The 25,069-nt window shown below is 53.7% G+C and overlaps 1 protein-coding gene across 5 annotated transcripts; it reads right to left on the reverse strand.

Annotated features, from left to right (window-relative positions):
* Positions 1–589: 589 nt before the first annotated feature.
* On the reverse strand, positions 590–15,102 carry KIF7 (kinesin family member 7; the record flags this gene model as incomplete). Of its 5 annotated transcripts, none has more annotated exons than XM_082834735.1 (18): positions 590–957; positions 1,167–1,313; positions 1,399–1,597; positions 1,763–1,969; positions 2,690–2,905; positions 4,022–4,198; positions 4,392–4,517; positions 4,920–5,117; positions 6,201–6,403; positions 7,663–7,815; positions 8,783–8,898; positions 9,291–9,427; positions 10,345–10,572; positions 11,146–11,262; positions 11,766–12,285; positions 12,516–12,909; positions 13,288–13,488; positions 14,760–15,102. In XM_082834735.1, 18 exons carry the CDS (start codon positions 15,085–15,087, stop codon positions 590–592), a joined length of 4,035 nt encoding a protein of 1,344 aa, XP_082690861.1. The 5 variants fall into 5 exon arrangements, with proteins under 5 accessions (XP_082690861.1, XP_082690863.1, XP_082690862.1 ...); XM_082834737.1 differs by having other exon boundaries at positions 9,291–9,430; positions 14,760–15,087; XM_082834736.1 differs by having other exon boundaries at positions 590–963; positions 9,291–9,430; positions 14,760–15,087.
* Positions 15,103–25,069: the final 9,967 nt, after the last annotated feature.

A 25,069-nucleotide genomic window follows, 5' to 3' on the forward strand; every position in this document is an offset into this window, starting at 1 on the left:
ATCACTTATATGTGGAATCTAAAAAAATGATACAAATGAACTTATTTACAAAACGGAAACAGACTCACAGACTTTGAAAACAAATTTACAGTTACCAAAGGGAAAAGGTAAGGGGAGGGATAAATTAGGAGTTTGGGATTAACATATACACACTACTATATATAACACAGATAATCAACAAGGACCTACTATATAGCACAGGGAACTCTACTCAATAATCTGTAATAACCTATATGGGAAAACAATCTGAAAAAGAATGGATATATGTATATGTATAACTGAATCACTTTGCTGGACACCTGAAATTAACACAACACTGTAAATCACCTATACTCTAATATGAAATAAAAATTTTTTAAAAAGCCAGAAGGTAGCAATTGGGTATTGCAGCTTAAAGGAAATGAATGGTAGGAATCTGCATCTTTTTTAAACAGTTCTGGGCTGTGGCCCAAATTTGTTGACTCCAATTAGAAAAATCAGGACCTGATTTAGAGTTTGAGGTAAGGACTCCTTCACAGAAGGGAGCATTGACATCACAACTTTCAGCAGGCTCCAAATCTCCCTCCAAGCCCAGCTCTGCCCCAAGAGCCTACAGGGGGTTTTTTCTGACATCAATCATCCCTGGGCTGGTCCTTCGCAGTTCCCGCCGGGGCTTGGGCAAGGGCCCGAGGTTCCGGGGCAGACCCATCTCACCCACAGGTAGCATCCGCCCCACCAAGGGTTCAGCGGCCTCCCGCTGCCGTAGCTCCTCAGGGGAACCCTGCTCCTCGCTGCACAGGCTCGAGCGTTTCCATGTCAATGGTAACGGGGCATGTACCAAGTCCCGCATCTCCTCACGGGGGCGGGGCACACCCTCAGTGATGGGGGGCTGCCACAGAGGCTCAGGTGCCGGGTGGGGCTCGTCTTCACTTCCAGGGGCTTGTCTGTTCTCCGGGCACAGGGTCCTCTTCTCCCCACCTGTCACTGGGAATAACAACATCCTTGTCAGAAATGGAGTAGCAGCACCTTCCTGAAGTCCTAGCTTTCCAATGCCCCAGTGCAATAAGTAACATGTGAAATGACCCAAGAGCTGAAGTTAGAGTGGTTTCTAAGCTTTCTCCAAAACAAAGAAAACCTGACGTCAGGGCAAAGCATTGGCCAGCTTGGTGACAGCACATAACAATTACCCCTGCTCTGGCCCGCAGCATTCAAACTACTGAGCTTCTGTTTCAGTTCCTGGTTGATCCACATGTGGCGGCCCAGCTCCTTCTCCAGAGCCTGAATTCTGGTCTCATACTGCCTCTTGCTGTCTGCTAACCCTTCACCAAGGTGGTCTGGAGGGAAAAGGCAGAAACAGGTGGCAAGGGGCTATGGGCAGGCAGCAGTCACCACGGCCTTTGGGGCAGGCCTGGGCCTCACCTCGACTCTGCTGGAGGAGGAGCTGGATGTTCTGTTCATGCTCCTTCTGCTGCAGGGTCAGCTGGCGGTCCATCTCCAGGCGCTGCCGCTCTAGAGCCACCTCCAGCCAATAGATCAGCCTCTGCTGCTCCTCCAGCTGCATCTCCAGCTCCGAGAAGGCAATCTGCTGCTGGTGCTGCTCCTCTCGGAGCGTCACCACCTGTCCCAAGGCCCAGCCAGGCTCAGCCCCAGTGCCGGCTCCCTTCACCCAGGGGATCCTCAAACAGGGGCAGCAGGTATTTGGCCAACTAGCCACCAACATCATCAACCTTCTCCCACTGAGTTCCAGGAGGAGGAGTCAGGGGCTCGTGGGCCAGTGACCCACCTTGTCAAAGTACTTGCAGAGTAGGGCTCTGGTCTCCGAGGATGAGAGGTAGCTGAGCTTGGCCATGAGGTTCATCTCGCACTGGGACAGCAAGGAGGCCGAGGCCCGCAGCACCCGCTGGCGGCACGTGATGGCCTCGTTCTTGTACTCAATGGCAGCATCCAGGGCCTCGATGGCCTCGTCCAGCTGGAACAGTGTCCGCTCCTCCTGCGGGGACATGGGACGTGTGGAGGTGGAGCGCTGGCTTCCTGCTCCACAGAACGCCCGCTCCCTGAACAGGTCCCGGGCAGGCTTGCAACAGTCACACGCAGCCATGACTCAGCCCGTACGTGTCCCCTCGTCCTAGCGCAGAGTCAGCACATGGAGAGAGGGGCCCCTGGCCACTACGGCAGGAACAGGGACGCTTCCATTCTCAGCCTCAGCCCGGGGGGGTACAGGAGGCTGGGGCTCGCCAAGAGGCTGCCCTCTGGAGCACATGGCCTCTGGCGTGACCTGCACTCGGGAGACCCTGCACTGAAGGGAAGGCGTGCTGGGACCACAGAGGCACCCAGGATCTGCTGAAGTCCGCTGCTCTTAACATGGGCTTTCTCTGCTGTCAGGAGGGCAAACCTGTGTGGCTGAGGTGTGCTGACATGGTCCCAACTCTCATCCCACGTTAGGGAGTTGAGAGGTGTGAGCTCGTGATACATACACGAGGTCAACGTGCCGCAGGACGTGGAACGAGTCCAGAGTCCAGCTGGGCGGGACCGAGGGCAGCCAGGCCCCAGCCGTGTGTCCCAGACATGGGGGCTGGAGCGGTGGGGGGGAGGGCCAGTTCTGTGCGTTCTTGGTGGGCTAACACCCGGGAGGAACGCGTGCGTGTCCAAAAGCAGCAAGGCCCGCAACCCAGCGTGGAGCAGGCAGCCAGGGCCAGCCCGCAGGGCGCACCTCAGGGGACAGCAGGCTGCCCTGCCTCAGCTTGCTGTCAATCTCCAGCCGCTGCTTCAGCAGCGCGTCCTTCTCCTGGCGCAGGGCGTCGATCTCCCCACGGATCTGCTGCTGGCTCTGGGCGCTGCCCTGCCGCAGCTGCCCGCTCTTCTCAGAGAGCTCCTTCTCCAGGTGCTCCAGCCGGCTGGACACACGCACAATGTCCTCGTTGAGGGCCTGTGGGCGGCACAGCTAGCGACTAGGGAAGAAGCAGGCCCCATCTTCCCCAGGGCGACAGGGTTAGCCCAGCCCCGCCACGGGATGCTGAGGAGTGCTGCTCCGCAGGAGGCCTGACTCTCAGCTCTGCATAAGCCGGGGAGCGGGCACCTATGGGACCCGAGCCTCTGAAGAGGGGCCCCCAGAGACGGCCTGGAAGGAGGATACAGACAAGCTGAGGAAAGGGCAGTCCTGACAAGGAGGGAACAACCCGGGCAGAAACAGAGCGGGATGGTGGTGGCCTGTTACGGCGATGACGTGACTCCAGCTTGCGATGGGAATTATGGGAAATCAGTGGCCAAATCCCAAAGGCCCTTCTGGGAACCTGATGTGGGAGGAAGTAAGGGCTCTAGTGGCCGAGGGAAGTTCCAGATAATCCAGCTGAATCCTCTTGGACTCCATGAGGGCAGAAGTGAGTCTGGAACCCTGTGGGCATCTAGCCTGAGCACCCGCTCCTGGAACAGGCTCTGGGCTTTGTGTGTGACATACGCCTTCTCTGATCCTCATGACCACACTGTGATTCCATCTGACAGAGGAGGAAGGTATGGCTCAGAAGCTTCCTGCTCAAGAGGAGGCAATGAAGCCTAGCAGAGCTGGGTGGGGCCAGGTTCGTCTGCCTCCAGTGCCAGTGAAGGCTCTTCCACTCTGGCCATACCACCTCTCCATACCTGTGGTTCCCTGTTCTGCCTGCACAGTCCAGAGCAGGTGGTTAATGAGGTAAAATGAATTGTGGGATAGATACTTGGAGAGGTTCTTCTACCCACACAGCAGCACCTGCATCACAGACACCCTAAAGCCCTAGAATTCTTGAGAGATCCATAGGATATAGCCTGACCTGGCTGGAACTTACCTGGCAGGGACATCACCTAGAAGAACCGCACCTGTCTAGAACTCACCTGGCAGTGTTATCAAATGGAGAGATCTCACTTGGAAGGACCTCACCTGATGGAATCTCACCTGGCAGGACCTCACCCGGCAGAAACTCAACTGGCAGGCTCTCTCCTTGCTGGACTTCACCTGGCAGGGCCTCCCATGGCAGGGCCTCATCGGGTAGGGCCTCACCTGGCAGGACCTCACCTGGCTGGACCGCAGGCGCTTGCTCTCCAGCCCCGTCTTCTCCTGCATCAGGGCCTCCTTCTTGGCCAGGATGGCCTCCCGCTTGTGGAGCTCCTCCCCTAGCTCCTCCAGCGCCCGCCGCTGCTGTAGGACCTTCTCCATCTCCTGGTCCAGCCACTTCTTCTGCTCTTCAATCTTCTGAGGGACAGTGGAGGCGGGGAGGGAACTCAGCTCTCACCTCTGGCTGCGTGGGTGGTGCAGGCAGCCACCCAGGTCAGGTGGGGAGAATGGTGTACCCACCATCTGACCCCCTGGGGACTCTAGCAACTGGCCAGGCTGCCCAGCCAGGCTGTGGGTGCCCCTGGGGGTGCAGGCTCAGCCCAGGCCCCACCTGCTGCTGCTCCAGGCTGACAACAGAGCCGTTGCTGCCGCTGCGCCGCTTCCTCTGAAATGCCGCAATCTCTTCTGTCTTGATCTTCAGGATCTTTTGCTGCTGCTCGTGCTTCAGCTCCAGCTCCTGGGGATGTGCAGGGTGAGAAGCTCCGTGGGCAGGGCCGTGAGTGGTACCCGCATCCTCCCAGAGCCGGTGATCCCCCAAGCCCAAAGGAGTGCCTACCCTGCTCCCAAGACAGCCCTGCGCAGCAACCCCCAGCCTCGCCACCCCCAAGTCTCGCTGGGGACCCGCAAACAGAAGCAAACATTTGCAAGACGCCAGTCCCCTTATATAATTCATCCTACTGAATTCTCACCCTAGTCCTGAGTTTCCCATAACTCTCCTCATTTTCAAGTAAAAAATCAAACTCAGGGAAGCCAAGTGAGCCGCTTTATAAGGTCACGTGGCTGTAAGTGCTCCCCTGGCTGTGTGCCCCGCCTGGCCTCCTGGCTGGGACACAGGCACCCCACCGCCCAAGCGCCTGACCTTGACACGGTGCTGCCGCTTGTTCATCTCTGTCTCCAGGCGCCGCTTCTGCTCTGTCTCCTCACGAAGCCGCCTTTGCAGCTGCCCCTGCTGCTGCCGCATGAGCTGCACATTCCTCTCCAGCTCCTGCAGCCGCTTCTCGCTCTGGGCCGACAGTGACACTAGCCGCTCTGTCGCCTGTTTCTTCTCCTTCAGCACCTGGGACCAACACAGCCTCTGCTGGGCCACGCGTGGGGGCTGCTGAGAGCCTGGCATGGTGCCGGGCACTCAACAAGGGCAGGCAGGACAGAAGAACGGCGCATAGAGGGACAGACAGAAGGGAAAACAGGCAGATGGATGACGGACTAATTAAAATATCAAAATTATAAGAATGTCAAGCTACTACGACGCTTATTACGTACTAAGCGCTACATCAAGTGCTCTCAGTATACTAAATGATCCTAACAATCTGATGAAAAGGTTTTAAAGGTTTCCTACTTAACAGATTAGGAAACTGAGGCACAGAGAGGCTAGGAAACTTGACCAAAGACACATAGCTAGTAAATGGCAGAGCTGGGATTCAAACCCAAGCAGTCAAGGCTCCAGAACCTGTGCTCTTAATCACTCTACTGTACGGTCTCTTGGACACCTGAACTGAGAAAAGAAGGAATGAATAATGGATGGACAGCTGCAAAGAAGAATGGATGGCAGGGTGGGTGGACAGACAGATGATGGGATCATATAAAGGTAAAAAACAGGATGGACAGATAATGCAAGGGTCCATCAAGGGGAATAGAAAGACCAATGAATAAACACATAAACGGACAGTTAGTCATACCAACTGATAAAAGGACAATCGGATGGATGGATTAGATAGACACATGGACTGATGGGTGGACGGACAGAGGGATGATGGTTTGGAGAGGTGGGTAAATGGAGAACTGGAAGGGTAGACAGATGGAGGGAGGCGGGAGGAGCTGCAGGAGAGAAGGCTGGTTTCTCCCGATGCCCACCCCTCACCCTCACTGGTCTCCTAGATGGTCTTCGGGCAGGCCCCACCTCCCTGCCTCTGCTGTGTTTAAACCTGAGCCGACTCCCAGCACCGCCAGCTTCTATCTAATGCCAGCCTCACCCTGAGAGACCAGGAGGGCGTTAGTGCCACCAGCCGGGGCTGGGGCACGAGGGCCTGAGCACCCACAGGTTCCACAGTGAGCTTGAGCTCCAGGGCTCACATGTCTTGATTCCAGAACCCCAGCCTGGGAGGCTGCAACCACCACCCCCAGGGTCCGGACAGGTCAGTACCTGCACTTGGCTCTGAGCGGCAGCAACCCTCTTGCGGAACTCCTGGAGCTGCGAACACTCGCTGGCGTCCTGGGGCTCCTTGCCCTCAAGCTCCCGCAGCTGCCTCTGGCCTTCACTCAGCTCAGTCCGCACCCGCTCTGCCTCCTGCTCCAGCTCCCGGATGCGCTGGCTGTGCTGGCGGTTCAGGGCCTGGGCCGCCTTCCCTGGAAGAAAAGGCGAGGGTCGTGTCAGCACAGCCCCTCTGCCTGAAGAGCATTGTAGTTCATTCCCCTGGTAGCTTTTCCAGACCTCTGTCAGCCCTGGACACCTACATGGATTTTGCCACAACTCTGTACCCCTAGAACTGTGATTTACTTAATATTTTTCTTTAAATTGACACATTTTTTAAATTAGCCTTATCCATAGCAGTGACCCAGGGAAAATATGGGTTTACTTGTTTTACTTTTAACTAACACATGCTAAAGTAAATATGTAACTTGAGCCTGCATACAACTAAGCCTCTAGAACTAACTTCCATTTGTAGGAAATATGGAGGACAGAGGCACAAGCTAAATGACACCACAGGAAGCTAACAGACAAAACCCAGAACATCTGGAGTTTGGAACATTCTATAGGATGACTGTGTAAAGGTGAGAGAAGGGAGATTTCAGAGAACTAACGTGCAAATATAATGTGTGGACAAGCCCAGAGCTGCACACAGACACTGCTGTAGAGCTGCTTCTGCTCTGGGCATTGAAAGGGCATGAGTTCTGTTAGATGTGCTAATGGCATTTTGGTTAAAATGTTGAAAAAGAGGCATACTGAAAGGTGTAGGGATGAAATGACATGCTGTCCTGGATTTGCTTCAAAATATTTCAGCAAAGAAAAAAGGGAGAGATAAAACAAATGCGAGCAAAGCTTGGAAATGCTAAATCTGGTGATAGGGACTCTCATATGTCTATTTGAAATTGTTCCCAGTGCATTTTGGAATAAATAAAATTATAACTATTAAAATTAAAAAGCTCAACTAGTCACCACCGAAAATCATCCCCTGCTCGTTCACCAGTATCACCAGTAGTAGACGTAGATGATCTGGGGACACTGTTTGCTCCCAAGGACCAGGAGATTCTGTGCCCAGTGCGGTGCCTGACACACAGCAATTGATTAATAATATTGGGTTGGCCAAAAAGTTCGTTTGAAAACCTGAATGAACTTTTCAGCCAACCCAATAATAAGAACTAATGCTTCCTGAAATCCAGCCTAAGCACTTCACTTGAATTAGCTCATTTCAACAACCTATAAAGCAGGTTCAGTTACTATCTCCATTTCAGAGAGGAGAAAACTGAAGCACAGAGGCATTATCCTACCTGCTCAAGGTCACATATCTGGAAGAAACTGAGCTGGTTTGCCAAACCTATGCCACCTGGACCCCGCTCCTAACCACCCTCAGGTGGGAGGCCAGCCCAAAAGCCCTCTCCCTCACCTGTGCGGACCAGCTCGCCTATGAGCTCCTCCTTCATGCGGATGTTGATGGCCAGCTCACGGATCTTCTGCTGGGCTTGGGCCAGCCGCCACTCAGAGGCCATGGCAGTGCGGGCCTGGTGGGGCCGAACCAGGGCCTGGCTCCCACCAACCACTGTAATAGGCTGACTGTCAGGGCCGCTGTCCCAGCTAACAGTGGGGGGGAGGGGGAGGGGAGGGGGGAGGGGGGAGGGGGGAGGGGGGAGGGGAGGGGAGGGGAGGGGAGGAGGGGAGGGGAGGGGAGGGGAGGAGGGGGAGGGGAGGGGGGGGAGGGGGAGGGGAGGGGGAGGAGGGGAGGGGAGGGGGAGGGGAGGGGAGGGGAGGGGGAGGGGAGGGGAGGGGAGGGGGAGGGGGAGGGGAGGGGAGGGGAGGGGGAGGGGAGGGGGAGGGGAGGGGAGGGGAGGGGGAGGGGAGGGGAGGGGAGGGGAGGGGAGGGGAGGGGGGGGAGGGGAGGGGAGGGGAGAGGGGAGGGGAGGGGGGAGGGGAGGGGGGGAGGGGAGGGGAGGGGAGGGGGGAGGGGAGGGGGGGAGGGGGGAGGGGAGGGGAGAGGGGAGGGGAGGGGAGAGGGGAGGGGAGGGGAGAGGGGAGGGGAGGGGAGGGGAGGGGAGGGGAGGGGAGGGGAGGGGAGGGGAGGGGAGGGGGGAGGGGAGGGGAGGGGGAGGGGAGGGGAGGGGAGGGGAGGGGGAGGGGAGGGGAGGGGAGGGGGAGGGGAGGGGAGGGGGAGGGGAGGGGAGGGGAGGGGGAGGGGAGGGGAGGGGGAGGGGAGGGGAGGGGAGGGGAGGGGAGGGGGGGAGGGGAGGGGAGGGGGGAGGGGAGGGGAGGGGGGAGGGGAGGGGAGGGGAGGGGGGAGGGGAGGGGAGGGGGGAGGGGAGGGGAGGGGAGGGGAGGGGAGGGGAGGGGAGGGGAGGGGAGGGGAGGGGAGGGGAGGGGAGGGGAGGGGAGGGGGAGGGGGAGGGGAGGGGGAGGGGGAGGGAGCTGGCCAGCAGCAGCCAGGGGTTGTGTGTGGACTGTCCAGGATGGCCAGTCCAGGACCATGAAGGGGAAAAGGGGTCAGGACCCTCTCTGTGCCCTACCCAGCTCACCTCTGGGCCCCGGGATGGTTGCACCCAGCTCCTCCAGGCGAAGCTCTGGGCCCTTCCTGTTGAGTGGACTCCCTGGGCGGGCCCCCATCCTCTGGCTCCCCTTACTGATACTATTCCTGGAGGGCAGAAGTGGGAGCCTGTACCCCTCCCCAGCCCAGCTACCTCCTGGGCCCAGGAGGGGAAGAGAGGCCACCAGGGTCACTGTTACCCCAGGATGTCAGTCTGGCAGAATTCTGAGGCCAGCAGCTGAGCTTAGAGGGTGCAAGGCAGCTGGGGGAACCGAGGGCCACCTTGGAGGCTGAGAACCAGGAAGTCTGGGCCCATCCCCTCAGCACACTCACCCCAGCGAGAACTCTTGATTCAGAGCCCATAGTCCCTGCCTGCCCTCCCCCAAGGGCCGGCCAGGGCGACGCAGGCGAGGGCACCCTGAGACCCCAGTGGGATCCTCCTCCTGCCCAGCCGGGGCCCTGAGCCAGTCCTTGTCAGGTGGGCCGTGGGTCCCACTCACCTGCGTGGGTGCAGGATCCGTCGGGGTGGCTCCTCCTCCTCCCCCGCCTCCTCTTCCTCTGATGCAGCTGAAGAGCCACTTCCCAGCCTCTCTCCCTCTGCCAGCAACTTGGCTCCAGCCTCCCCGCCATTTATCACTTGCTAGGGGAATGCCAGGTTTCAGGATAGGAAGCTTCTAGGGCGTTCTTCATCAGCCATCTCCCACCACCAAGTCTTTGCTCCCACCTACACCCACCTTGCATGCTCCTCACATCTCTACCTCTTCCAGCCCTACTTTACCTTCAGGATCTAGCTCAAATGACACCTCTGGGAAGCCTTTCCACTCTCAAGTCGGAGCAGGAGCTTCCTCCCTCTTCCCTCGCTCCTCCCTCTTCTCCCCCTCTTCTCTTCCCCCTCTCCACCCCTGCTCCGGCTCCCATAGCAAACCTGGCACTCCTCGGGGGACAACTGGTCCTTTCTGTCTCGTATACAGGTCATCTGCACCAAGTTTTATCTCACCAACAACGCCCTGCTAGAGTAGGGGGGCTACATAACAGGCTTCTGCCAAACCCACGTCCTCCCTCTCCTCAGTCCCTCAGGCCTTTAGAGCTGAGATGACCCAGAGCTCTCAGGCAGATGCAGGAGCAGCCTTTGTCCAAAAGGCCCCAAGTGACAGAACTAGAAACAAGAGACCAGGCTTGAGGAGCAGATTAGAGCTCAGGAAAGAGTGAACTTGCAAAGAAACGCGTCCAAAGATGGAGAGGGTGTGGCCTCGGAGGTGATGAGCTCCCCACCCCTGGAAGTATGTGAGCTTTCCACTCCATACTGGAAGCCAGAAGCCCCTCTATAACCTCCTCACTCTGAACGATCCCAGGTACTCCAGGGATGCTCAACGGCACCAGATCCTTCTGAGAAGCCCTACCCAAATTTTGGCCATTCCTCTAGGAACACCAGAAAGGGGCATCTCATAGCTGGTCCCATGAAAGCATGGGGTGAGGGACACATTCCCCAGCATCACCTTCCCCTGCCAGAGCCTGCCCAGGTCAACAGGCCCAGCAGACACGCCACCTCCTCACCTCTCCCCAGTTCTCAGGGCCAACTTCATCTCCAGGAAGGCAGGCAGGGGGCACCATGCCCAGCACATGGGTGTGGGCACCCCCCAGGGGGGCCGTGTGAGGCCGGGGCATAAAGGACTCAGGAGGCAAGCCCTGCAAGAGCCCTGGGGCCCCCCAGCCAGGCCGCACCAGCTCCAGCCGCAGCCGCAGCTCTGCCATCTCCTCCTGCTGCTCACGAAGACGGTCGCTCTGCAAGACACGGTCCAAGTGCGGATGGGGCAACGCGGATGTGCGAAAGGTAGGGTGCAGGGATGCTGAGAGGCAGAAGTGCAGGAAACTGAAGAGCACGTCTGAGGCCACCCTGCCCTCTCTGTGCTAAAATGGAGGAGGACCAAATACCTCTGACCACCTCTTGGTGTCCCTCCCACGCACACACACTGCATCAGTTCCGGTTCAAACTCACCCACCCTGCCACATATCCCTCCATATCCATGCCATTCACTGCCACCAGAGGGCGCCAGGAGCAATGCTGACCCAGTTACCCTGGGACAAAAGGAAAAGCCCAGCTCTGGAGTCTCATTCTGCTACCCCTCCAGTCCCACTTCCTATTCACCCTCATGACCATCCTGCACACCCACCCGCACCAATGTGTTCCTCACCTCCACACTTTTGCTCATACTGCGCACCCCGTATCTCTACCCATCCTGCCAGAACCCGCCCCCCAACCCACACAGCTAACTTCCTCTCATCCTGACAGGCTCAGCTCAGTTTCACCTCCCAGCAGAAGTGCCCCCCCCACCACTGTGGAAGGGGGTGCCCCACCTGCAGCTTGTACTGCTCCATGGCGTCCTCCAGCGCAGCCAGAAAGTCTCGGTTCTCCTCCTCCAGCCGGGCCACCTGGCTCTGCAGAGCCAGCAGCTGCAGTGCCCCCTCATCTTCCTATGGGGCCGGGAGAGAAGTTTCAGGGCCAGGAGCTGTCAAGACAAGCCTGCCTGTCCCTGAGACACCTCAGCCCTCTCCCTGCCCTGCCAGAGGTTCCCCTAGCCGGGCTTGCTACTCTGCTCCAAGCCCCGCCTGCAACAGGGGCTCGAGACCCCACCTGGCCTGCAGTCCCCTCCACAAGCCATTGGGCCAGCTCTTGTAATTATTAATCATATTTTCATTAACAATAACATCACTATTATTAGGAACAACTAGCCTTCACCTGCACTTGTGACACCTTCAGTCCTTACATCACCAGGAGGTAGATACTAATGCTATCCCTATTTTACAGATAGAGACCCTGAGGATTGGAAAGTCATCAAGGTCACCAGCAGAAGTGCCTCTGAATCCCGAATGTGCTCTGCTAATGAGCAAGGGACAGGGACACAGCTAGCTGTATGAAGACTTTCTTCCTTCCCCATCCCCTCCCCACCCCTAGGTCACACCTGACCCTTGGCCACCTTTCGTCCGCCGGGTCCCTGCATGGCCTGCTCCTCGGCGGAGGCACTCTCGATGCCGCTGTCGGGCCCGGAGGCAGAGCTTAGGGCGCTGCGCTCACCCTCGACGGCGCACAGCCAGTCGCGCACCTTGCGGGCGGCGGCGCCAGGCAGCCCGGGCTCGGCCTGTAGCTCGCGCAGGAGGCTGTAAGCGGCGTCAGTGCGGGCCCGGTAGCGAGCGCACTCGGCGCCAAGGCGGGCGGCGGCCGCGGCGGAGGCGGCGGTGGGGCCCAGGGCGCGCCGGCCCCGGTGGATGATGCGCGTCTCCGAGCGGTGTCTAGGCGGCCCCCGAGGGCCAGCAGCTGCCTCCTCGGGCGCCCGTTCGGCCTCAGGCCGCCAGTTGACAGTGGCGCGGTTGCGGATGTTCTGGGCGCGGCTGGCGTAGTTCAGGGTGTTGAGAGTCTCGTCGAAGTCCGAGGAGGAAGGGCTGACGCAAGCGATCATCACTGTCTTGGCATTCCCGCCTAGGGAGTCTTTGAGGATCCTGAGGGCGCCAGGCAAGACGCGTTAGGGGCCCCAACGTGCCAGGTACAGACCCCAAACCGGGTCCGATCCTCGGCGTGCTTCCCCATGGGCCGGATACCTCGAACCGCCTGATGGGGACCCATCTCCTAGTCGCCTCCCCCCAACCCCAGAGGCCAGACAGTAGCTAGAACAGACTAGCGTGGCTCTTGGGGCCCCTTCTCTGTGGGCCTGCGGCCATCGGCGGCTCACCGGGTGATCTTGGAGTCCCGGTAGGGGATGTGGCTGCCACGGCGCTGGGGGTCACCCAGGGCGCTGATGACGTTGCCCAGCGCCAAGAGGCTGCTGTTGATCTGGATGCTCTCCTTGAGCCGCTCGCCTGTGCTGCCCGTCTTGAGCACCCTCTCTGAGCCCGCCAAGTCCACGAAGTGGAACTTGGAGATGAGCAGCTGGCCCGCGGCAGGTCGGGGGAGGCGGCTGGGGGCGCGCCCCCGCTGCTCCAGGGTCACGGTGAACACAGTGTGTGAGCGGCTGGAGAGGCGGTTGAGGTGTGTGGCCCCCGTGTGCCGTGCTGCATTGCCCATCTCCAGGAGGCTCAGCACCTCATCCAGGCCCTCCACGTCCACCTCCTTCACTCCACACAGCACTGCGGGCACAGAAGGCCATGAGCCCAGGGCAGGGGCAGCCTGAGACTGACAGCCAGGAGAGCAGGCAGAGCACGGCTGGTCCTCTAAAGCTCTTCCTGACTCACGGGTCCCTTCCCCATGCCCAGGGGGTCCTGCCCATACTGGCTGGGGCTTGAGGGGGCTCCAGCTTCCCCACGCTTACCTCAATGCCTATCACTCTGGGCACACCAATGTATACTGAACTCAGTAGAGACGGGAAGCAAAAGCAAAACTTTCCAGAGCTTGGTTTCCCAGTTAGGAGGTACCCCCACCAGACAGGCAAGCCACCCTAAGCAGGTAAAGCCTCCCCAAGCCAGGTATCCCGCTCCCAGCCAGTGGTAGACCCAGGAGTTCCTCACCAACATTCCCACGATCATCTTCCCGAAGCTGGATGTCACGGCTGGCGGTGCCCACCTCCAGCAGGTCTCGGAACTCCTCCTTGTACACTTCCAGGTAGGACACGTGCACCAGACAGTCAAGCAGGTCATTCTCATCAATCAGCTTAAAGGCCTCAGCCATGGCCCGTGGGATGATGCCCTGCTCGTCCTCGTGAAGAGAGGCTGAGGAGACACCGCAGGGCCTCCTGCCACCATGCTTTCAGCTGGATGTGGCACCCACAAGGCCCAGAAGCCCCTAGCAGCAGCTGGAGGATGGGGCTCCAGTGTGGAGAAGGCAGCAGCAGAGGCCAGGATGGGCTGGGCAGCCTGAGCCAGGCCATGCCCCAGGGTGGTCAGGCTGAATTTCAGAGTTGGAAGCAACCTCTCAAGGTTCAACCAATCCCTTTCATGATGTAAGCATCCCCTCCACTACATCTCTGCCAGGCGGTCAGATACCCTTTGCTTGATTACTCCTGGAGACTCATTACCATAGTCTATGCTCAGTTATCTAAAGGACCTCCTAAATTTATCCCAAGGAAGTAATAAGAGGATATTCAGAACATATTCTTCCTCATAACTCAATAAAAATGTACACATCCTAAGTGTCCATCCTAACATCCAAACAGGGGACCTGGTTAAATAAGTTAACTTATACTCACAATGGCATGCCAGGCAGCCATTAAAATTTTTGATTGAAGAATATTTAATGATACAGAGAAATGTTCATGATATACTGTTAAAAAAATAAAACAGGATACAAAAGAATGGGTACACTATTATACCATTTTTTAACGTATACTAATTTTCACCCAGAAAGACTGAAATGCTAACAGGGTGAGTGATTTCTGAAAGGCAATTATCAAGTAAGTTTTATTTTGTGTATGTGTTTTCTGTATTTTCCTAATTTTCCACAACAAACATGTACACTTTTAAAACCTAGGATAAAGCAGTTCATGCTCTTTAAAAGGGGGCAGTTCCTTCAGTTGGCCTAAAGCATCTCTCCCAAAACTCTGCTCCAGAGCCTCATGGAACCAGCCGACTTCCCTGCTATGCAGCAGTCAAAGCATATCTCTTCCAGGACAGTTCCCCTTCCAACCACTCTGACTAGAACATGGATTCCTGACCCCCAGCAGCCATCCTAACAACCTCCAGAGAAAAGCCAATTTCCCGTGCCCTTCCTCCCCGTGAGGTCCCCACAGCCAGACAGCATAGTCCCATCTCTATGGAGTTGAGAAGGTCACTCACCTCCGAGGACTCTTCCTGCCTGCCCGACCCGCCCACTGACACAGCTGATCCCACTCCGGGCTGCAGATCTGTTTAGGAAACCTGCCCCTCCCCCCTCCCCCAACATCCTCATCTTCAACAGAGAATGGCAGCAAGAGGGCAGGGGCAGAAATTCAGGAGACATTGAGGACCCTCAACAAGGGCAGGGGGCCTCAAGCAGGGTCACTCACCCACACTGGCCTCCCCCATGGTGTACGTCTTCCCGGAGCCTGTCTGACCGTAGGCAAAGACGGTGGCATTGAAGCCCTCAAAAAAAGCCTCGAGGAGGGGTTGCACGCAGGCCTGGTACACAGCCTCCTGCCCGGCGTCCTCGTCCAGCACTACGTGGAAGCCAAAGTGGCGGTCCCGGCCCAAAGTGACCCGGCCGTGCCCCGGCTCCACCCTCAGGCAGCTCTGGTGCCCGTGCAGCAGCTCCTTGGGCAGCAATGGGCGGACTCGAAGGGCCACCCTCACTGGGGCCTCCTCAGCCCCTGGCAGCCTCTGGGCCTCCAGCCCCATGTTGAGGGAAGGCTGTTCCCTGCCCTGCGAAGAGAGGAAGAGGCCCCTGCCATCAGCACCTGGACTCACTTTGCAGGTGACCTGGAGCCAGATCCTGCAGCTCCTGACCTTGCAGGGATTAAAAGGGAGGGTGGTCAAAACTCAGAACATCCTCCGTGCCCCAACCTAATGCCCAGATGCTGCAAGGGCCACGATAAAAATCCTACACAGTAACATTTCATGGCTCCCATCACTGGCAAAATAAGGCCCTAACTCCTCCACCTGACATCCAAGGGTTTGTGTTCCAGCTGCATCCTTCCCCTGGGACCCTGTCTCCTAGAAGGAAGACACACAGACATACACACAAGCAGCACCACATCAGGGATCTCTTCCCTAACACCTATTGGGTTTTCCATAGTCTCTGCCTTTGTCATCTCACATCCCCTGCTCCACCTTCTTAAAAAGAGTCAGCACAGGACAGGAATAAAGATACAGATATAGAAAATGGACTTGAGGACACAGGGAGGCGGAAGGAGAAGCTGGGATGAAGTGAGAGAGAGGGATGGACATATATACATTACCAAATGTAAAATAGCTAGTGGGAAGCAGCCGCATAGCACAGGGAGATCAGCTCAGTGCTTTGTGGCCACCTAGAGGGGTGGGATAGGGAGGGTGGGAGGAGATGTGGGGATATATGTACACATACAGTGATTCACTTTGTTATACAGCAGAAACTAACACACCATTGTAAAGCAATTATACTCCAATAAAGATGCTAAAAAAAAAATAAAAAAAAAAGCAGGGCTTCCATGGTGGCGCAGTAGTTGAGAGTCCGCTTGCTGATGCAGGGGACACGCGTTCATGCCCCGGTCCGGGAAGATCCCGCATGCCACGGAGTGGCTGGGCCCGTGAGCCATGGCCGCTGGGCCTGCGCGTCCGGAGCCTGTGCTCCGCAACGGGAGAGGCCACAACAGTGAGAGGCCCGCGTACCGCTTGAGACCAAGCCCCCACCATCAAATACTGCCAATCCCATCTTCTAAATATCAAGTACACCTGCTTCTTTCCATCCTATTACCAAAGCTCTGATCCTGCCCACCGACATCTCGACGGAATGACATTTACCAGCCTCCTCACTGGCCTCAGCCTCCCTGCACCTTCCTATGCAGCAACACGGGCATTTTTCAGACATGCAAATGCGCTCACATCACTCTCCTATTTAAACTCCCCCCAGAAGAGACTCCCTAATGCTCTTGAGATTCAAAACCTTAACAGGAAAAAAAAAACTTTTAATGGGCCCTGCCTACCTTGACTACTTACCCCCTATACCCCACCTTTCCTCACCTTTCTCCTCCTGCAGCACATTCAGTGTTGCCCAAGACTCCTCATCCCTCCAGGCTTAGGCTGGTCCCACCTTCAGGGAGCCAGGGAGGGGCCTCTGCTCTGTGCCCCCACCACTATACACACACACACACACACGCACGCACGCACACACACACACAATGCCCTGTGGTTCTCCCATCAGCCACTGACCACTCCCTTCCTTTGCCAAAGACAGATTACCCGTCGTCCCCCCCCCCCACGTCCCAATCTGGGAGCTGGGAGGCAGGGACCCTCCTGTCCCCTTCGTGTTGCATCTTCAGCACCCAGCACAAGGTCCGACGCTTAATAGCTGCCCAATAGTGATGAATAATCTTCATCCAAGGAAACTTCCCCATCTCCTTCCTCCCTTCTCTTATCGCAGTCCTCACCACTCCCTACCCCCACCCCCAGGTCACAGCACTTTATTTTTCACTACTTAACGTCTCTCAGCAGCTGTAACGGTTCGTTCATTAATTCAATCATCAGCGCCTGCTGGGTGCCCGGCCCTGGGGCCACAGCGGTAACTGCCACGCGATACTGTGGGCGCCTTCGCGCACCCCTCACCCAAAGCTTTTCCAGATCCGTGCAGTCCCGGCTTCTCCGCACCCCGGCTCGGGGCACAGTGCTGCGCGCACCGAAGGCGCCCGGACAACACCGGGGCGGTCGGGCGCCCGGGGTAGGGGAACCGGAGTCAGAAGCGCCAGGCAAGGGATAGGAGCTCGCGGAAAGTTCGGAGAAGTGATTACAAATGCGAATCCAACTCTCGCAGCGTGGGCGCTAGCTCCTCCTGGCCAGGCCCATAAGGCCGGCCTCAGGCCCCCGACTTAGGAAAGGGGAGACTCCCACCCGCCCAGAAACGGACCTCCAGGAGACTGGTAAGCAAGGATGGAGGAGGTCCCCGTGCTCGGTCAGGGCTCCCCAGGCGTGCCGACACCGTGCCACCCGGTCCAGGCGCCGCCTCCTCCCTCCCACCCCGGTCCTCGACCGCCACCCCTGCCCGGCCCACACCCACCTGCTCCGGTGTGAGCGTAGTCCCGCCGCGGGACAGTCAGGCTCTGAGCCCCAGCGCGGCGCGCGCGGATGCCGTCACCGGGACCCCCGCCCACCAAAACATCCCGCCCCTCATCCGCAACTCCGCCCACCTGGGCGCTCGGGGGCGGCGGCGCGGGCTGCGCGGCGCCGCGGAGTCTGTCGGCAGACGGGGCGGGGCGGGGACAGGAGGGGCGGGGGATTGGGCGTGGCCTGGGCTGAAGTGCGGGGGCCCCTCATCCCTGGGCCCCCAGCACCGTGTGGGGGCACCCAGCAGCGCCTGGAGTCGCGAGCACTATTCGCCGAATTCTAGGGACACAGCGATCAACAAGGCCGCCCGGATTCTCCGAGCTGGAGAAGCCCACCAGCTCCTGGAGCGGGGAGCCTAAGTTTTATAATGCAAGTTGTAACAAGTGAGAGAATGAAAACTAACTAGGAGACATTTTCGTTCCGGGAGGGGAGGGTGGATTTTCTAACCCTGAGACTCCGGTTAAAGTGGCCTAAAAATCAACTACTCTTGGTTCGTTAGTTCGTTTGTTCATTCAAGTGCAGACCTTCCCTCCTTTCCGCCATTGCTACCCTTCTATCGCAGAACTCCCCACGCCCCGTCAAAGGTCAGCAAAGCCTCCACCCCTTTTTTTATCTGATTTCACTACCCCTTCTAAAGCTGAGAAGGATTCATCCCCCCTGAGATATTCGGGGTTGGGATGGGCGCCCACTCCCAGCGGTGTGGCCGAGGCCCTGGCTGCACCCTGGGCACTAACACCAAGCGGTGGGTGGATGGATGAAACCACGAGGGAGCTCCTATTCAGGCCTTCTAGCATTCTAGGCAGAGAGCAGGATGGCTGCTGCCCCCTCCTGGGGGCAGCCTCGCCCCAGGGCAGGCCCTGACAAAGTCTGGCCTCACAGTTCTGGCTTGTAAGCCCCCAGGTGGGAATGGGCATGGGATCCACTGGCCCACTGGTGGATTACACTGCCACCCAGCCTTGGGTTCCTGGATGGACAACTGCCCCTAGAAGAGGCCACTGGGAGTTGGGAGCTGCTGTAGAGTTCTTAGCCAACCTCTCCGGTTGGGGAGGCAATTTTGTGGGTGAACAGCCAGTGGAAATCCTGCAGAGGTATTCATCCTGCATCTACCTGGGCAGGTGCTGACCAGGAAACTGCCCCCAAACATCTCTTCCAGCATGCCCCCCACCATCCACCCCATCGCTCAAGCCATCTTTGACTCCTCTGTTCTCCTATCTACCACCAAGCCCTGATTCCCCCTCCTCAGTAGCTTCCAGTCCAGGCAAGTCTCTTCATCCTCCACAACCTTGCTGCCCAAGCCACCACTGTCTCTTGCCTGGGCCACTGCAAAGCCTTATCACTGGTCCCCCTTCTGCCCTAGTAATGCATGCCAATTTTTAAAAAATGTTTTTAAAAAGCACAAAAGTACAGAAGGAGACAGGTAAAAATAGTCATGTTTTGGAGGGTACCCTTCCAACTATTACTCTCCATGTTGCTTAGTCCACTCAGGCTGCTATAACAAAATACCACAGACTGGGTGGCTCATAAAAAACAAATATTTACTTCTCACAGTTCTGAGGGCTGGGAAGTCCAAGATCCTGGTGATGGCAGATTCAGTGTCAGGTGAGGCCCCACTTCCTAGATGGCCATCTTTTTACAGTGTCCCACATGGCAGATGGGACAAGCTAGCTCTCTGGTGTCTCTTTTATAAGGGCACTGATATCAATCATGAGAGCTCCGCCCTCATGACCTAATCACCTCCCAAAGGTGAGCCTTCAAATACTATCACACTGGGGGTTAGGATTTCAACATATGAATTTGGGAGATACAAACATTCAGACTATAGCACTACGATATACAAGCATGTTCATACATATATAATATATACAAATATGTTATACATATTATAACTTGTCTTACTAAACTGTGAGGTCCTTGAATGGAGTATGCTTTATTTATCTCCAAGTCTCTCTCCCTTGGCCCAAGACCTGGCATAGTCACTCCATGAAGGTTTTTGGTCAAGTTATTTTAGAAAGAAAGGAAAAACTGTCTTTGCATTAACAGAAATATGGCTGTGGATCAATATGGCTCATATTTTCATTTTGTAGGCACAAACGACAGAGTGGTATGTAGAACATCTCTGGAGAATGAGGAAGTATCCTCATGATGGCATCTCCTTACGTCAAGCCTCCAAACTGGATACCAGACGATCCTGTCCTCGGTTCAGAGTCCTTTCTCCACTCATCCCTGTTTTCACTCTCAGCCCTAAACCACCCCTCCGCCCAAAACCAGCAGAAACTTGCATCTCCCTACATACAAAAATGTTTCCTCAGTTTTAAGACGCTCATTTTAACATTTCTGAAATTGAGTTGCATCTTGTAGTCATTGCCAAGGGAAACTTGGCACCAGGAGAGATGATATAGGAATGTCCACGTGCTGCCTGAAAGAGATGGTCTCTTCACCTCTGTGACCTCTGATGGGTTGGTTGCATTGAGAGCATCACGCATGGTTGAATTTTAATGAAAATCTAGAAACATCTTTGCGACTTAAAATGTCATTAGAAAAATCAAACTTTGAGGTAGTAACGAAACAATTTATTATATATACAGAAGATTGCCTGTCACAAACAGGCATTATAATTAAAGGCTGTAGAAACTGCCAAGTCTCTTAGGATGGATCTATATTAGGAAATCCTCAGCCTCAAGGAGCAGAAACCACACTTTGAAGTGGCTTGAACAATAGGCCATTTGTTATCTTGGTGAACAGAGAGACCAGAGGGAGGAGGGCTCTGGGGCAGGTTGAGTCAGTGACAAGGGACCTGGCTTTTCCATTTCTCCCCTCTGCCATCACCATCAACCATAAAACATCCAGAGGGGGAAGAGAGCATTGTGTCACGCAGCACTGTCTTTGGATCAAGGGAACTTTTCCTAGGAGCCCTACCATCAGCTTTCTCTCACATCATGGCTGAGGCCTGTCCACCCCTGAAATCATCACTGACAAGGAGACAGAATAACTATGGTTGGCTTGGAATATGCACATGAGATGAATATGCATGGATGTTGGGAAGTGTGATGGTTAATTTTATGTGTCAACTTGACTGGGCTGTGGGGTGCCCAAATATTTGGTCAAACATTATTCTGAATGTTTCTGTTAGGGTGTTTTTGGATGAGATTAACATATGTTTGAGTAGAGCCGATGTGCTCTCCAACGTGGGTGGCCCTCATCCAATCAGCTGAAGGCCTGAATAGAACAAAAAGGCTGACCCTGCTCCAAATAAGGGAGAGTTTTCCTGCCTGTCTTTTAACTGAGACTTTGGCTTTTTTCCTGCCTTCAGACTCAAACTGAAATATCAGCTCTTCCTGGGTCTTGAGCCTGCCAGTCTTTGGACTGGAACTAAACCACTGGCTCTCCTGTGTCTCCATGCTTGCTGATTCAGCCTGTAGTTCTCGGGACTTGCCAGCCTCCATAATCTTGTGAGCTAATTCCTTATAATGAATCTCTTTATATATATATAAATATAAAATATATATATGTATATATAGTTATATATACAGTTGACCTTTGAACAACACAGGTTTGAATTGTGCAGGTCGGCTTATACGCATATATTTTTCAATAAATACATACTATATTACTACACAATCCCTGTTGGTTGAATCCGCAGATGCAGAACTGCAGGTACAGAGGGTTGACTGTAAAGTTATGCTCGGATTTTCTTTTCTTTTTTTTTTTTTTTGGCCCCGTGGCCAACCAGGGATTGAACCCAGGCCATGGCAGTTAAAGCGCCGAATCGCAGACCACAACACTAACAACTAGACCACCAGGGAATCTCCCTCGGATTTTCAGCTATGCAGAGGGTCGGCACCCCTAACCTATGCAGTGTCCAAGGGTCAATTGTATATATATTTCCTACTGGTATAAATTTATATACTTCCTCTTGGTTCTGTTTGTCTGTAGAACCCTAATACAGGAAGTCATCCATGATATCCACAACCACCTCCTAGAATTTTCAAAGCTAAGAGAGGCTGGTCAACTGATTCATGTATCATGAAGGACCATCATTCTTGTACCAAACATTCATCTGTTAGAAGCTGCCAGAAGCTATGACCCTTCCTACAATATATAATTCAGTTTAGGAGAAACCAAAAATTCAAGCATGTGGGAAAAGTAGGTGAAACCCCATTGTTCTCTGATATGCTATAGAACTACTCTGTTGGTCTGAAATATTCTAAAGAAGTTGGGGTCCTCAGGTGGAATGATTCAGAGCAGCCTGTTACCACACAGTCAAAAAAGATTCATTTAGACTCAATGTGAAGAAGCCTAAAACTAAACTTGGATCTTTATGTATGTAAATGTAACAAAAGGTGATCATGATCAATGAAACCTTGGTATAATTATAATTACAATTTTAAGGTACTTAAGTTTAGAGAAAAGAAAATTGAAACTTTTGTTACAATAATTTTAAAGATTTTTGTGATGTTAGAGTTCACGGGAACTATCAGTGTGAACTGATGACCTTGGAAAGAAATGCCTTTTTTCTAGCTGTCACTAGTGGGTGTGCAGTGTTTTTCCGTCTATCACCAATATGCACATGGAACAATCAGATATGCATACCCAGGGTCCAAATTGTGCTACCACTATTCCTCTTTAAAAGTAGCTGATCCCATGGATTAGGTCAAGAACAGGAATAATTTTTTTGTGGTCAGAAAAAACATGCTTTTAGAATGTCCGTTGTCAGCCTAAAGGACAAAGGCCCCAACTTAAAGGGGCCAAATTGTGACAATTTGAGCATCAAAAGAGCAAATAATAATTATAGTTAATTGAAACAAGCTGAGTCTGTAAATTTTCCTTTTGTAGAATTTGACAAGCTGACTTTATTATTTGTATGGAAAAGCAAAGAGCCAGAAGTTGTAAAGCCCTCCTACAGAAGGGCAATGTGGGGGGCTTGCCCAACCAGATATGAAAACAGATTTTAAACCGTTGTAAGTCAGACAATGTGCTAATGCCACAGGAATAGATAATAGAACACATTTGGAAACTTGATCTACGACGGAACTGAGAGTCGGGGGAAGCCAGACTATTCCATACATGAGGCAGAACCTGGTCCCTCTGTTCCACCTAGATGCAAGAAAGCATCATTCAGGCATCAGACATCAACAGGTCAGAAGCTTCCAGCTGACTTCTATAAAAAACTCTTAGCCTTCCCACAGTGTACAATTCAATTAAGGAGAAACTAAAAATTCAAGAACTTAGGAAAAGTATAGGATAATCAGTTATCCATATGGAAGAAAAATCAGATTCCTACTTAAACCATACATAAAAATTAATTAAATGTAAAAGGCAAAACTATGAAAATATTTGAAGAAAATACAGGGGAATATCTTCATGACTTCATGGTAGGGAGAGCTTTAAAAACTACTCAAAATTGCAAAACATAAAGGAAAAGAATTATAATTTTGACTAAGTAAAAATTAAGAACTTTTGTTCATTGAAAGAAACCATAAAGAGAATGAAAAACCACACACTGGAAGAGGATATTTGTGATGCGTAGAGTTGATAAAGGATTGGTATCCAAAAAATATTAAAGTGTTCTAAAAATCAATGAGAAAAAGGAAAACAACCAATAGAAAACTGCGCAAAAGTTTTGACAGACACTTCACAGAGGGGAAATACAAACATTCGATAAACATAATAAACAATGTTCAATATCACTGTGATTCACGGAATTAAGTCCACAAAGAAATGCCATTATACACACTTCAGATTTGCAAAAATGATAAAACCAGACAATACCGAGTGTTGGTAAGAACGCTGAATAAGAGGACTCATATATTCTGGTGAGAATGTAAATCAGAACAACCAAGTTGGAGGACAATTTGGCAATATCTAGTTAACAATACACATACTTTATGACTTAGCAATCCCACTCTTCATCATATTCCCTAAGCAACTCATAACAATGTTTACTGCCAAAAGTATGTAATAGTAGAAATAGAGGAGCAACCCAAATGTCTGTTGACAGGAGAGTGGTGTGGCAGAGATTGCAAGTTGCCCCCCACCCCCAGAATCCACTTCCCCTCCTTTTAAGACCTCAGATTTTTAACTAGATGCCTAGCCGCCCCAAATAAAGACTATATTTCCCATCCTCCCTTTCAGCCAGATGTGGCCATGTGACTCTAAGATTTTTCTAGTGAGTTATAAGCAGAAGTTTAATTTATTCTACCCCCTTGCTCTTTTCTGTGGCTGGAATATGGAGCTGATGACTTTTTAGTTTGTATCAACATTTAAATATTTAAAATAATTTGATTAATGCATTTAATAATTTTGATTAAGTAAAAAGTGCTTAAATGTTTAGGAAAACTATGGCTAATACAATGAGCATTAAAACCCAAGTTGCAGAGATCTCTCTCTCCAGGCTCAGAAGTCCTTTGGATATTAAGATCCCAGATAAGTATGGAAGAAAAAAGTGGTAAATAATTGCATGGATAAATGTATGTCTGTAATGGTTGTTTTTCCATCTCTAAAAGCTGTGATTGAGTTGGAGGTGCATTTTATGAGCTGGAATAGAAGAGAAGGGATAGAGTATTTCTCTGGAGAGGAACGTTGGCATCCCAGTGTGAAGGGGAAGTCTTCCTGAGGTCCAGAGCTACCAAAGATGAGTGTGGATGAGCCCTCACATCCACACGAGCAAGAACATGTTCTGTTGTCAGAACAGAGAAAAGTCCCACATCCAACCTGGAGCCAATGAGGCAAATTTCTGCCATTTAGAGAAGAGGCTTTGCTCTCATTTCTCACCAAAAAGTATTCAGAAATACTGAGGGCCAGGCTCAGAGCACTTTACCATCTATTTAATAATAAAAAGAGACTTATATGGCAAGCTGTTTGCTTCCTGGGCTGTCCTGTACTGGTTCCCGGCACCCTGGCTGAGGTCCAGGACAGGGTGAGGGGTCTGTGTCTGGCCAATGGGTGTTCTGACTTCTACAGTTCTCCTGGGTTGCTCCTGGCAGGAGGAGCCACAGGACCATGGAGGAGTAGACAGTCAGGAGTGTGGTTTCTGGAGCTCCAGGAAGAAAGCAGCATGGGCAGGTGAGGCCCAGGATAGCTGTGTGTTTCTCTCTACACAACCAGACCTGAGGCCAGTTCTCCAGCAGCTGCCCACAGGAACCCTGCCAGGGCTAGGCTGGTACTGCCTTCTTAGCCATGTCATATCACCTTCTGAGGGCCCCTCTTGCCAGATCCATACCCCCTCCCCAGGAAACTGCTGAGTGTGGTGTGGATTGTGAGGTTGGGTGGAGGGCCCAAAGCTAGTTCAAGGTCATGACCATGTCCATATGTGTATGTCCATCAACACTCCCCTCTCCTCATTCTGGGCATCCTCAGATTTCAAAACCACAGATAAAGGCCAAGGACTCATTACACCAAAGATCTGCCAGAGCCCAGAGTCAGTTACACGGAGCTGGACTCTTAGGTGTGCCACAGAGTGGCGGCCAAGAGGGTGCTCATGGATCTGAGGGGGACCTATAGGGGCTGAGTGTATATATATAGAGATGTCTAAAAGGACTGACAGAAGTGTCAGAATTATCTGTGCAGCTGCAGATGACAAGAAAAA

Source organism: Leucopleurus acutus (genome assembly GCF_964270905.1).
Source record: "Leucopleurus acutus genome assembly, chromosome: 1".
Lineage (NCBI taxonomy): Eukaryota > Metazoa > Chordata > Mammalia > Artiodactyla > Delphinidae > Leucopleurus > Leucopleurus acutus.